At 48.1% G+C, this 13,195-nt stretch overlaps 1 protein-coding gene across 1 annotated transcript in view; it reads right to left on the bottom strand.

Annotated features, from left to right (window-relative positions):
• The window catches only part of KCNH6 (potassium channel, voltage gated eag related subfamily H, member 6), a 126,504-nt gene that overhangs the window by 12,375 nt on the left and 100,934 nt on the right, over positions 1-13,195 (bottom strand). The window contains exons 10-11 of the mRNA XM_015429128.1: positions 12,558-12,657; positions 10,198-10,488 (exon numbers count right to left, since the gene is read on the bottom strand). Of these exons, the coding sequence (XP_015284614.1) occupies positions 10,198-10,488; positions 12,558-12,657 (391 nt within the window). The remainder of the gene's footprint in view (positions 1-10,197; positions 10,489-12,557; positions 12,658-13,195) is intronic.

The raw sequence follows: 13,195 nt of genomic DNA on the forward strand, positions 1-13,195 counted from the left end.
TGTCTTCCTTTTCCTTGCTGGGGAAAATGTACGGATTACCAAAGTGTGGCTATTTTTCTTACTGTAGCCACTGAGATGAGATCATGGTGGCCAAAAGAACTCTGCTAACCAATCATGTATTATATATTTTGAAAAATTTTGTGCCACTTCTCCAGGGAACCTACCTGAGGACGTTTACAAAATATAACATAATAAAAACATAAAATATGAACACATGAACACATGAAACTGCCTTATACTGAATATCTGGTCCATCAAAGTCAGCTTTGCCTGCTCAGACTGGCAGCGGCTCTCCAGGGTCTCAGGCAGAGGTCCTTCCCATCACCTCCTGCCTGCATCTTTTAACTGGAGATGCCAGCGGGGATTGAACCCGGGACCTTCTGCATGCCAAGCAGATGATCTGCCACTGAGCCACAGCCCCTCCCTTACCAAAGATCTTAGAAGTCTCTAACTTAAACCAAGTATTAAAAATGCAGTCTGCATTATAAGTAAAAGTACTATAATTTTAACAACTGTATTACTGAAAAGCCTGCAAATAAATATAATTGATTGATTGTTCCAATGTGCCTCATTTCTCGCACTTACCAGCACTAAACTTTTGTCATGTTGCTGTCCATGACCACAGTTTGGATAGATCCTCCTGTAGCTCTTCACAACCTAGGCTGCGGTCACACAAATGAGAAAATGTGGGCAGGAAGCGAGGCTGTTTGCCCCAGGCCGAAATGACGCGCGTTTGCGCGATCAGACTTCTGCCCACGTGCCCCGCAGTCCCGGACACTAGTAGCATTTCCCTGGTGGCTTTTTCCCACACTCCTGCGGCACAACGAGACACCCCGCCAATGACTCCAGGACGCCGGACAGATGTTTCTGTCTGATTGCGCCCCTTTACTCCGCGTGGGAATCACACCTTTGATGCGGCTTTTGTACGTACGATCGCAGCCCTAGTTTGGTTTTCACCATCCTGAATAATTTAGTGTCGTTTGCAAACCTGGCTACTGCACTGCTTGTGACCCCCAGTGCCAAGGAACAGACTAGCCCTGGCCCAAGCGCCGGTCATTGTGGGACACGCCCCTCCACCGCTCACCTCCCACCTCTTTCTCCGCTTCCTGTTGTTTAACCAGTTTTTAATCAACAGGAGCACAACAACCATTAACAGCAGCCTAACTGTGTTAAGCATAACATAAATGTTATTTCTAACCACTAAGTCTACTGACTGATTCTAATTCAGCCATTTCACACTGGGTTCCTGTGTGGAAGAACGACGGCCTTACAGAGCACCAAGAGTGTCCTAGGAGAGAGAACGCTCTCCCAGAAGTCTTTGACTCTGACCACTGCTATATTCAATTTGTGCCCACTTATTCTTTTTGATTCATTTATTTTATATGTAAACTAACATTTAAAAATGATAAAACAGTGATAATCAAAACTTGTGTGGTGACTGACGAGCTTGTGCAATGCAGAACAACACATTGGATGAGCTGGTACGGCTGACGTTAGTCAGACCCAGACAGCATCTGGACTTGTTGCCGGTCTGACAACTGTGCCGACATCGCTGCTGCATAGCCCCTTTTTGTCGGTCTTTGAGATGGGAGGGCTATGTAGGCAAGGAAAGGCCAGCCACTCAAGGCTGGCGAGAGAGAAGTATCATGATCCAGGATATGCTCAAGATCACTCGTAGTGTTTTTGGGGTGATTTGATGTGGGAGATGTAGGCTGTGGTGCATTTTTTAAATTTAGTGGCACAAGACTAAAAAAGTTCTCCAGAGCTTCTGCCAGAGGACTCCTCCCCCATGCAAATTTCAGCCCTGTGCAAAGTGTGGTGGAATTACAGCCAACTTTGCACAGGCGCGTGCACACACACACACACACACACAGACACACACAAGTTACAAATGATCACAGCTTTCAATGCCAGTGTCAGTGGGTTCTACCATGCATTCTGTACACTCAACATGTTTCCCCATATTATGAGATCATGTGACTCTTTCCGATTTTTCACAGTGGCTGATAACACAGTAGAGAATCCCTGAGTGCTCGGCAATATGGAAAACAAGACTTCACAGCTCCTTGTCAGTTTCTGCTTTCCTTTCTGTTCCCTTTCATTCAACAAACTAAGGCTAAGATGCACACACAAAACCTCAACCACAAGGATTTAAATGGAAGGCACTTGCTGGATGCTACTGCACAGTTGCGATAGGGCAACTGCCTAAATTGAAAAAAAAACAAACAAACTTTGGACATCACCCCCCACACATCACAAGTGACATCCCACCCCGATTTAGAAAAGTGCGCTTTAAAAATTGTAGCTGCAGAATAGATACACTGGAGGAAAAAGAATGGTGTGTAAGGTGGGCACAGAATCCAAAGTCAAGATTAAAGGCTTACTGCTCTGGAAATCTGTAGTAGGATGTCCGTGCATAAAGGGTCAAAGACGATAATGCTAGGAAAAGTGGAAGGCGGCAGAAAAAGAGGAAAAGAGAGGAAAACCCAATGGGAGATGGATTGACTCAGCTGAGGAAAGCCATGGTCCTCAGTCTGCAAGAACTCAGCAAGGCTCTTGATGGTAAGATGTTAATGGGAAGCAACTTGAGGGCACAGGACACACCCAGACCTCTTCAGCACAGGCCAGCGTAGGGCTGAGTCACTAGCCTGAACCATACAGACAGTGAGGCTGTAAATTATAGAAAGCATGTGTATTTCATTGACGACATCTCCATCCAGCCCTTCCTATATAACTGCAGGCAGCTTACAGGCATGCCATCTAAAATAACTAAAAACCGCACCAAATGTTCCCAAAGGTCTCCAAAGAAACCAGGAATGACACAATCCTTGTGCCAGGAAATGGCATCCTTCAAATGTAAGAATCTGCCTCGTATACAAAGGAGCTCTTTCGGGTCTAGCTGCCACTCAGCGGTCGCTGGGCCTTCTCAGTGTGTCTTTGCTTCACTGGTTGTGTATCACAGTCTTAAGGAGGCCTGATGACAATAGCTCTGTTCATCCTTGAAGATGCCACAAGGCTCTTTTTCGTTTAACTTCAGGCGTTCCCATCTTTCAAGGTCCGTTTCCTTCAAGACATAACGTTGGTGCTGTTTTCAGTTGCACCCAGTCCTCTTTGAAATGCTGCAACTTGCATTCCATTCAAAGTTAGTTTTCCATCCAGTTTTGATGCTGCTCAGAGAAAATTAGAGAAAATGACAAAGAACCAGATTCCTTGGGATAAGAACTCCATTTCCCCAACATTTCTTCAGGGTTTTTTTCCCCAAGCAATCATGGACACGATATATAACAAACTGTGTCACCGAGGAATGTTTTAATAACACTTGGATTGTTCCCAGGAGACAGAGGCCCTGCTTCAGTGACTCAGTTTTTACTGAGAAAGCTACAGGCTCCACGGCTGTTGCTGTGGTTCCTCCCTTAGCCACCTGACCTATGCCCTGGACCTGCGCTTCCAGTTCCCTGTGCGAGCCAGATAAGGTCTTTGCAGTAGATCCTCCTGTATGACGGGAGAGCCACCTACCACCTTTATTTATGTAAAATAGTGATAAGTGTGCCTTTCTTTCCAGCATAGCTGGAACCCAAGACAGGTGACGACATAGTAATTATAATTGTTATTCCTACAACAATAAATAGAGCAATGCTTGCCACATGCCTTCCTGAACAATACGGGTTGGCAGATTCTCCTGAAGTGCCCTGCCTCCTCTCACCTCTAAGAGGCCAGTTCAAGGCAGAGAGGGGCAGCAGCCCAAAAAGGCCTGGGCAGGAGCCAGACACACCTTGGCGAGAGAGACGGGCTAGAAGCCAAAGGCCCTGCTGGACAGACCACAGTTTGCTCTTCAGGCATATGCCAGGAGAGGGGGTCCTTCCTCACAGAGGGTTTTCTGTCTTGGCTCCCAAAAGGGAACACTTTGTTTTGAGCATCCACACAGCATCATGCTCCGGTTTTCCACTTTTCAGATTTCCCCCCATCTTCAATATGCTTTCCCCCAAACTGGCGTTCTCTTTTTGGGAAGAATGTAGTCCCAGGCAAGTTAGCATGTCATGGGGTGCACATTTTCCTGCTGCAAAGGTCCCACACACATCTTTGCCATTTTCCAACCATCAGCCCCTTGCGGGTGGCATTTTCCCGATCTTTTTTCCCCTGCCAGGCCACCACAGAGCTTACTGTGGTTTTGTTTTTTAAAAAATGGTAATTGCTATTGCACTACATTTCCTTTTCCAATTTTAGTTCCTCTGTTCCCACTTTCCATTTTTAACAAGCAAAGTCTCCAGCCCTCTTCATTGTACAGAAATAAGGAAAAAGGTGCAGGTAGTTTTTGTGCAGACTACAGAAAGGTATAGGAAGGGGAAGCTGCAGACCAGCTGAAGGAATACTGTAGTGGTATAGCACTATGACAATCTATTACCACTTATCTATTTAACATTTTAATGTAAGTATTAAAGTGCTACAGCAACTAAGTGGATTCTAAACCAGATCAAATCTGAACTCTCCCTAGAAGCCAAAATGACTAAGCAATGGCTATCCTACTTTGGTCACATTGTGAAAAGACCAGAGTCACTGGAAAAGACAATTGTGCCTTTGAAAAATTTTGAATTGAGATGCTTTGTGGTATTTCCTGATATCAGTTAAATTTAAGATGTGGGAAAAGTTAACAGACTATGCACGCGGAGCATTAGGCACGCTAGAGAGACGGAAGATAGGCGGATTTTCCGGGCGTGATCTCACCGCCACATCTGGGAAGCGTAGAGCTCCCGTGGTTCACCCGAGGCTTCACTCCAAAGATGCGCTGTAAAAAACTAGTACCTCCCAAGTACTAGTTTCCAGAAACTGCGGGGCAAGGGTGGGCGTCAGATCACGTTTCTGGTGTTAGCTCGTGGCATCCAGCGCCCGCCCATGTCCCGTTGCGAAAAGGTTTTTTTTGTCAAGTCTCCATGGGTGCGCACAAGCACCCAACGGTGCATGTGAATACTTGGGTTAAAAAAAACAACACAACCCCTGCGGCGCCGCTTCTTTGCCGCGCAGCAGGAGTGAGGTATGATCGGCACCTCCCCCCAACCACGGGACGTTGGCGGGACATCCGGCGGGACGTTTGATCCGGCTGCCATGCGGTAGTTCACTCCGGGGCAAACAGCCACGCCTCCCCCCCGTGATATTCGGCCCGTGTGACCAGGGCCTATGTGACTCAGTTTGTAATGAGAGTAATATGATTAAGACTAGATGTGTATTTAAGCTGATTAGAAGATCTCCTCTCTTGGGTTTTTAATCAGTAGTGGGTATCTTTTCTTTATCCCCTTAAACGTAGTCCCCTTCCTTATTTCTGTTATAGTTTGTGGTTTTAATAAAAATGCAATAAAAATTCCCTATTGGGGAGCAAAAAGAAAAAACAATCATGCTAGGGAAAGCGGGGGGGGGCCAGGAAAAGAGGACGAGCCAACAGGAGACGGATGGCCTCCATCGTGGAAACCATCGCCCTCAGTTTGCAAGGCCTGAGAATGGCTGCTCATGGTAGTACATTTTGTAGGACACCAATTCATAGGGTCACCATTAAGTCGGAAGCGACCTGACGACCCTTCACGCACACGGCACATGCAAGAAGAAAAGAGCGACAAAAAGAGGCCGTGCGCATTTCTATGGCAGCTGTGTGACAACCACACCCCTAAGAGTCAATGCGACTCACTGTGGGGCATGCATGGAAAGGAAATGTTAGCCAAACACACAGAGGACAGTGGACAGAACCCTGCCACGCATGGAAGCGCAATCCGCAAATGTGCAGGTCTCTCCGTTTGCAGCAGAGATGAAAGGACTGCAGGCAACTCTCCGTGTGTGCCAAGGGCCAGCAGCCTCTCTGAGCGAAGGGCTGTGAGAGGAGCACCAGCGCCTGGAATTGGATCCAGAAACCAGTCCAGGATGAGTGAACGGAGTGCAGAACAGGCATCTCCCATGGCTGCTGTTGCTGTTCAGTCGCACAGTCGAGTCCGACTCTTTGCGACCCCATGGACCAGTTCACGCCACGGCTACCCTCCAGGTAAACAGGCTGCTGCGTACAGCACCAGTTAAAGTTTCCACATGGTGTTCAAGGCAAGCCCCATAAGAGGGCATATTATAACAACGGAGCCTCAAGGTCGCTGTAGCACAGATCAGCATGGTCAGGTTCAGCGTCCGCAGATAAAGGGCGAGCTTCCATGCCAGATGCAGTCAATCACAGACACTCTTTCCCAACAAGCTCACCTGTTTCTCCAACAGGGGATCAGGGTCCAGCAACTCTCCTGAGTCCTTTCAGAAGAGCTGCACTCCAACTATAATGGGAAGTGAAACTGCCCCCACAGTTTAAACTTACCAATCAGAACACGTGTGCTCCACCCAGGACCACGGAAGCTTCGTACCGTCTTCTGAGATGCAACCACATAATAGTTTAGTCAGCCGTTTCCAGCTCAGAGTGAGAAGGACGGTGGCAAGTAGTGCCCTAGGTGTTTGCCTACTATGAAATGGAAAGCTGGATTGCTGATAATTCTGTGAACTATTCTAGCAGCTAAGAGAGTCTTCTAGGGATCCTCTCTTCTGTGTGTGTGCATGTGGGGGAGAGACAGAGAAATTGCTGAGAAACTGAATGAATTCCTTGCATCTGTTTTCACTGTGGAAAATGTGGAGACGTACTCAGGCCAGAACTGCCCTTAAGGAACTCAAACATCCAATTGTTGATCTACTAACCCAAATATGTAACTTGTTGCTAAAATTGTCCTCCACGCCAGAAGACTAGAAAGCGGCACACCAATTTTTAAAAAGGTGTCCAGTGAATTAAAAGCCGGTTAGCCTAGTATATTATTAGAAACTGTTACTAAAGATAGATTAAGCACAGTGAAAAACAAAGCCTGTTGAGGGAAAATCAACATAGCTTCTGTCCTGCCTCACCAACCTTTTGGAGTTCTTTAAGTAGATTAACAAGCACATCAATAAAGACAATCCAGTAGACATCATACACTTGGATTCTAAAAGGCTTTTGATAAGGTACCTCACCAGACACTCCTGATTAAGCTTAGCAGTCATTAGATAAGAAGATGTGTCCGCTTATAGATTAAAAATTGGTTAAACAAAAAGAAAGCAGAAAAAATGGACGATTCTTGCAATGGAGGGGAGTGAGCAGCGGGCTGCCACAGTGACCGGTACTGGGACCAGCACTGCTTGTTTTATTCATAAATGATTTAGAACTGGGGGTTAGCCATTTGGCCATTTCTGCAGATGACACCAAATTATTTTGAATGGTGAAAACCAAAACGGATTGTGAAAAGCTACAAGAGGATCTATGCAAATTGCGTGAGTGGCCAACATGAGAAATTAAGTTTGGTCCTAGTACGTGTAAGGGATGAGGCACACTGTAACAAACAACAACAACAAAATCCTAACTTTTAATACGTACGTACTGATAGGTTTTTAATTGGCTGAGATCAAGACTGAAAGAGATCTTGGTGTTATAGTGAAAAGCTCAATGAAAAGCAGTAACACTGAAAAAGGCAAATAATGTCCTTCCTGTTATCTGGTAACTTCCATTTAATTTTATCCGAAGAAGTGTGCATGCACATGAAAGCTTATGCATTGTGTGAAGAAGTGCATTTTCTCGTGGGAGGTTGACAAGGAGCAAAGCCTCCACTTTGCGCTTTAACAGTTCTTTTTTTTCTCTAGGCAGAGGTGGAAGTCAATTCGCTTGTACCTCAGCCCGCCTTCCTGAAAGGAACTTAATGGTAAAGGAACTCTGTAGGAATTTGTAACTTCCTAAACTAAAGGGAGCCTGTCCTATTTTAACAGCTGATAGGGCATGTATAGAGAAAGGGACAGAGGATTTACATTTTGACCAAGTTCTTTTGTGTTCCTTTCTCAGTTTGGTGTGGTGCTAAAAATATGCTTGTAAACATTTTCTTTTTAATAAATACTTTATAATTTTTGATGCTGGGAGTGGTTCTCTGTACCATGTAGACCTCCACTGGTGTGGTGCTAAAAATATGCTTGTAAACATTTTCTTTTTAATAAATTCTTTATAATTTTTGATGCTGGGAGTGGTTCTCTGTACCACGTAGACCTCCACTGTCTTGAACATGCTATCTGAAGAGGGGGGCCAGGGGGGAGGCATGCAGTTGGCAAGCAGCTATTCCTCCAAGGGCACACAAGGCATTAATATGTTCCTGCGGTGACCAGGCACTGGGCAGCGGAAGACACTGAGGCAAGCCTCCAAACTTGGAAGGGAAGCTGGGAGTCCTGATCCTCCCAGTGGGAAATCCCAACATCCCCTGGGAACCCCTAGGAGGGCAGGGTGGACTAGGGCCTGCAGGCCAGAGGAGGCATGTTCAGCTACACCCTGGATAAAGCTTGTTGGCCTTAAAGGTGCCTGACTGGACCCAAAATTTGTTCTGCTGCTTCAGACCAACGCGGCTGCCCACCTGAATCAACCTCCTGGGGATTATTAGGGAAAGAAATTAAGAATAAAATGGCCAATATTGGAAAAACACTGGAAAACATTGTATTACAAAATTCACTGGGTACATTACACAATTGTAGTTTTTACTAATGTTATTGTCAAAAGGATATGCATGGTCCAGTTTAGAGGAAAACCTTCGAAATGACTGGATAGTCTGGAAAATTTTGTCACCTTTATGTTTTGGACCTCTCTTCCACCTGTATTTTTGTCACACATTTTTGTATTGAATTGTTTACAATACAGTATTGTTTTTGCCTTATTTAGCACATGTATATGGTTGGGTTTTTTTGTTCTCTGGATATTATGAGCTGTGATTCTCTAGTGCTGTACCCATTTGGAATACGGCATACAGGTCTGGTTGCTATATTATGATTATTATGATTATGATTATGATTATTATGATTATTATGATTATTATGATTATTATGATTATTATGATTATTATTATTATTATTATTATTATTATTATTATTATTCTCATCTGGGCGATGGGTAATCTACAGGCCATGGTGTCATAAAATACAAAACACAAACATTAAAATTTATACATAAAGATGGCAATTTCCCTGTATTATTATGCGTCCCAATTCCAGACTAAGAGTCCCCCCCCTTTTTTTTCCTGGGCAGGGGGGAAGGGAACTCAGAACACGGAGGGAAGAAGGAAGAAGGACGGGTGCCAGCCAAGATGGTAACCATTGCTGCCCTCCACCAAAAGCTCGGGCGGAACATCTCTGACATACAGGCCCCGTGGAATTGCATAATTATATCTCAAAAAGGACACATCAGAGCTGGAAAAAGTGCAGAAGAAAGCAACCAAGATAATCAAGACGTCAGAGCACCTTTCCTACAGAGAATGGATGAAACATCTGGGACTTTTTAGTTTAGAAAAAGAAAGGCTGAAGGGGGAAATGACAGAATTTTATAAAATCATGCCTGTTTTGGAGAAAGTAAATAGAAGGAGAAAAAGAGAAAAAACCCCAAACAAACTCAGGGGCACCCAATGAATTTAATGGGCAATCGGTGCAGGGCAGACAGAAAGGGAAATACTTCTTTACTCAATGAGTAATGAAATTGTGGAATTCACTGCCCGAGGAGGTAGCGATGACCACAAGTAGGGATGGCTTTGAAAGGGTTTAGAAACAGGCCCATGAAAGGCAGCAGGGAGCCGCCACATAAAGAGGCAGCAAACCTCTGAACGGGAGCTGGAGGAGTCGGCACCAGGGGAAGGCTTCAGCCTCTCTGCCCTGCTTGTTGGCCCTCAAGGGCAACTGGTTGTCCGCTGCTTCGCACAGGATGCTGGACTAGATGGGAACACGGTTTCAGCAGGGCTCTTCTTATATGGAACAAAAATGCCATAAGCTTTGTTCCCTCTCCTCCAACAGAGGCCAACCTGAGCAAGTGCTGTCTTACATTGGGACATGACGGGACGGGGGATTCTATGCTCCACAGAATCCTCAGGCTGTACAACGACAGAACACTGAGAAATGGACATGCCTCAGGCTTTGACGCTGTCTGGTGGCCCCCCAAAAGCCCCAAGTCTCCCAGAAGTGAGTTCCCGCTGAACTCTTAGAGACAGGCTGAAGCTTCTCTGAGTCATTCCCTCGCAGGGACTCCATTTCCCATCTTGCCGTTAATAAACACAGAATCCTGAGCCAAACACACGTGTTCCTCGTGGAACCTGGGCTTACCCGAATGTTCTGTCAGACGAAACGAGGGTGCCCACTTCCCCCTACCTGCATAAGACTGGCCGTCGTCAGTCACCAGCTGGCCACCCTCCGTGCCGCCACCGGGCACCAGGTTTACCACCGCTGAGGCATAGTTGGCTTTCTCACTCGTGCCGAAGGACTCGGCCTTTGGCGGGCAGAGCACTCTGGTCTCCTCCTCGCTTGTTTGGGAGCAGGGCGTGGTGGTGCTGCACATGTCGTCCCAGTGGTTCCTGCCACGGGCATCCTGCAGCTGCAGGAGCTCTGAGTAAGCGTGGTACTGCTCCAGGTCTGAGAGGCCCGCCTCCAAGCCGTCTGGGTCTGCAGCGGGAGGGAAGGGAAGTTTATTGTGGGGAGGGGGGCGGCTAGGCCCTGGCTGTGCAATCCAAGGATACGTGCCAATGGTTTCACACTTCCCGGACACATCTGTAGAATCTGAAAGCTCAGAAGGTCGGATCAGAACCGACAGGCTGAAATGCAATCCAAAGTGTTTCCAGCCAAACACGAGGAAGAACTTCCCGACAGCTAGAGCAGTTCCTCAGTGGAACGGGCTTCCTCGGGAGGTGGGGGGGCTCTCCTCCTTTGGAGACGAGAGGGCCATCTGACAGCAATGCTGACTCTGTGACTCACTGTGAATTCAGGCAGGCGGCCAGAGGGAGGGTAGGAAGAGAGCAGCCCGTGCTCGGCTCTCATGGCCCTCTCTTATATGTCCAAGGTAACATTGATGGCCACTCTGGGATCAGGAAGGAATTTTCCTCCAGGCCCAGGGATCCTGGAGGGTTTTTGCCTTCCTCTGGGCATGGAGTGTGGGGGGGGGGTCCACTGGGGGAGTGGGGGGGAGTTGTGAATTTCCTGCATTGTGCGGGGGGTTGGACTGGATGACCCTTGGGGTACCTTCTGGCTCTGTGTTTCTTGAGAGATTTGTTGTTCTAAACTCCTCCTTTCCAGATCCCAACACCTGACAGCTCAGTGGCCAGGGTACATGCTAGGCTGGGCATGGTAGCTGAATGGAGCCTCCATGCTCAGAAGCAGCATACCAGTTTCTGAAAACAAACTGTGGGAAAAGGCTCTTGCTTTTACGGGCTGCTTTTCAGCTTCTTGCAGGTATCTTAGAAACAAGGATGCTGGACTAGATGGACCCTCCAGCCTGGATCTCTGTGCTTTTCCTTATTGTCGTTATCTGCAGAATAACCCTGTAACCATATCTTGCAGGTGAGGAACAGATGTTGAGAGGGCTTTGACTGACCCCTGCCTTCCACTTTTGCTACTGAGTCAAAGTATGGATCACATTCCAATGGAATTCTCCAAGGATTCTGTGATCGTCATCAAATGTGTGAGAACCACCAACCCTGCAAGAGGCTTCCAACCAACCACAGACCGATACGAGCACCTGGTTTCTCTCCAGATATGACCACACGTCTCCCAGACGAGGTAGATCCCAGGAGGGATCCCAGGTCAGAGTATGTCACCCTGAAGCCATCTCTGAACCTCCCCTGACAAACATGGGACCACGGAGCCCGCTGGAATTAAAAATAAATAGATCCTCCACCCCCCACAGTGCAGAGGCTTCTTCCGCCACCTCACATAAGGCTGGTCGTGCGCACTGGCATAAGCGTTGCCTCGAGGCTTAATGGCCACAAGGCTGGTAATGCTTTCCTGGCATGAGTGGATTTCAAAAGGGACAAGCACGTGGGAGGGGACAGGCCCTTCTGAATCTCTGGGTTTGGAGGCTTAGTGACCTCCAGATAAGGGGTGCAATCCGGGGGGAAGGTGTGCCACCTTCTCGGCCTGCACCATAAGCTTTCCCACAAAGCGTCCAGCCAAACAGGCCTTTGCTTTCATTTCTCATCTTCTAAGGCCCCTGCCCCATGGGGGGGGGGGAAGTACGGCCAAAGTGCAGCTTTTTAAAGCTGCACCAAAAGAAACACTCAACATGCGGCGGCGGGATCACATAGATCCTCTGAGTCGCCACGCAGTTCCTCCCCTGCACAATCAGATGCCGGGTGGGCGGGGGGAAGCTACTGGAGAGCAAGGCTGCCGAACTGTACATGTGTGCGTGTGCGCAGTTCAGCCGGGAGCCTGGATTGCTCCGGACGACGGGCGCGGCGGCGATCCCACGGCCACGCTTGCTGCGGTGCTTCAGGTTAAGTCCTCCTCTGTAGGAGGTTCTTTTTTGCAGCGACTTGTCTGGGTTTAGGGATGGATCGGAGACGGGTGCGCGCCGCTTCCAAGATGTTGCGGTGAGATGGCGCCCGTTTGCTGCGCCCCCGATCCGTCCCTCTCCCGGGCCAAAATTTTCCGTGTGACCGGGGCCTAAGGGACACAGATTGCCGCGAGAGGGCAAACACCAGCCTGCTGGAGCCCCTGTAATGTCTCAGGACGTGACTCACCAATTTTGTTCCCCTTGCAAGGGGAGCGCTTGCGACGGCGTGCCCGGCGGTAGTTGCAGGTGTACTCCTCGCTGAGTGGGGAGCGTGGAACGCTGTCTGCCTGAGAGAGAGAGAGAGGGGTGGGGGGACAGCATCACGGATAGAGCATGCCGAGAATGGAAGGTCTGTTTCGCTTCCCGCGAATCTCCCTTCTTGGTGGTCCTAGGGCTGGGGGCCGGGGGGGGCATTCTAGACCTGTGGGAAGTAGTTCCTCCCTGGAGGCAGGCAGGGTCACTGGCAACTGCGATCTCCATAGGGGGCTTCTCTCCCCAGCTCCCAGTCTGGATCCAAAGCAGTCCAATTCTTATGCTCGAGAATCACAACGGAACACACAAGAAAAAAACCCAAGCCACCAACAGCCCAAACACGGAAGGAGCACACCGCAGAGAACTAGTAGAAGAACCAAGAGCTGAAGTCCTACAGGTGTCCCACCAACAGAGTTCAGACCCCTGGGGAAGGACCAGCTCTACCCATGGAGATTCCTGGCAAGTGAAACAAACCTTCCATTCGCTGGTGGTCCAGGGTGGGGCAGTCTAGACCTATGGGACATAGAAAAGCAGTATGCCGGGGGGGGGGGAGAGAGAAAAAACCTTACACAG

The sequence above is a fragment of the Gekko japonicus genome, unplaced genomic scaffold, assembly GCF_001447785.1.
Source record: "Gekko japonicus isolate JY-2015 unplaced genomic scaffold, Gekko_japonicus_V1.1 scaffold2189, whole genome shotgun sequence".
NCBI classification, from domain to species: domain Eukaryota; kingdom Metazoa; phylum Chordata; class Lepidosauria; order Squamata; family Gekkonidae; genus Gekko; species Gekko japonicus.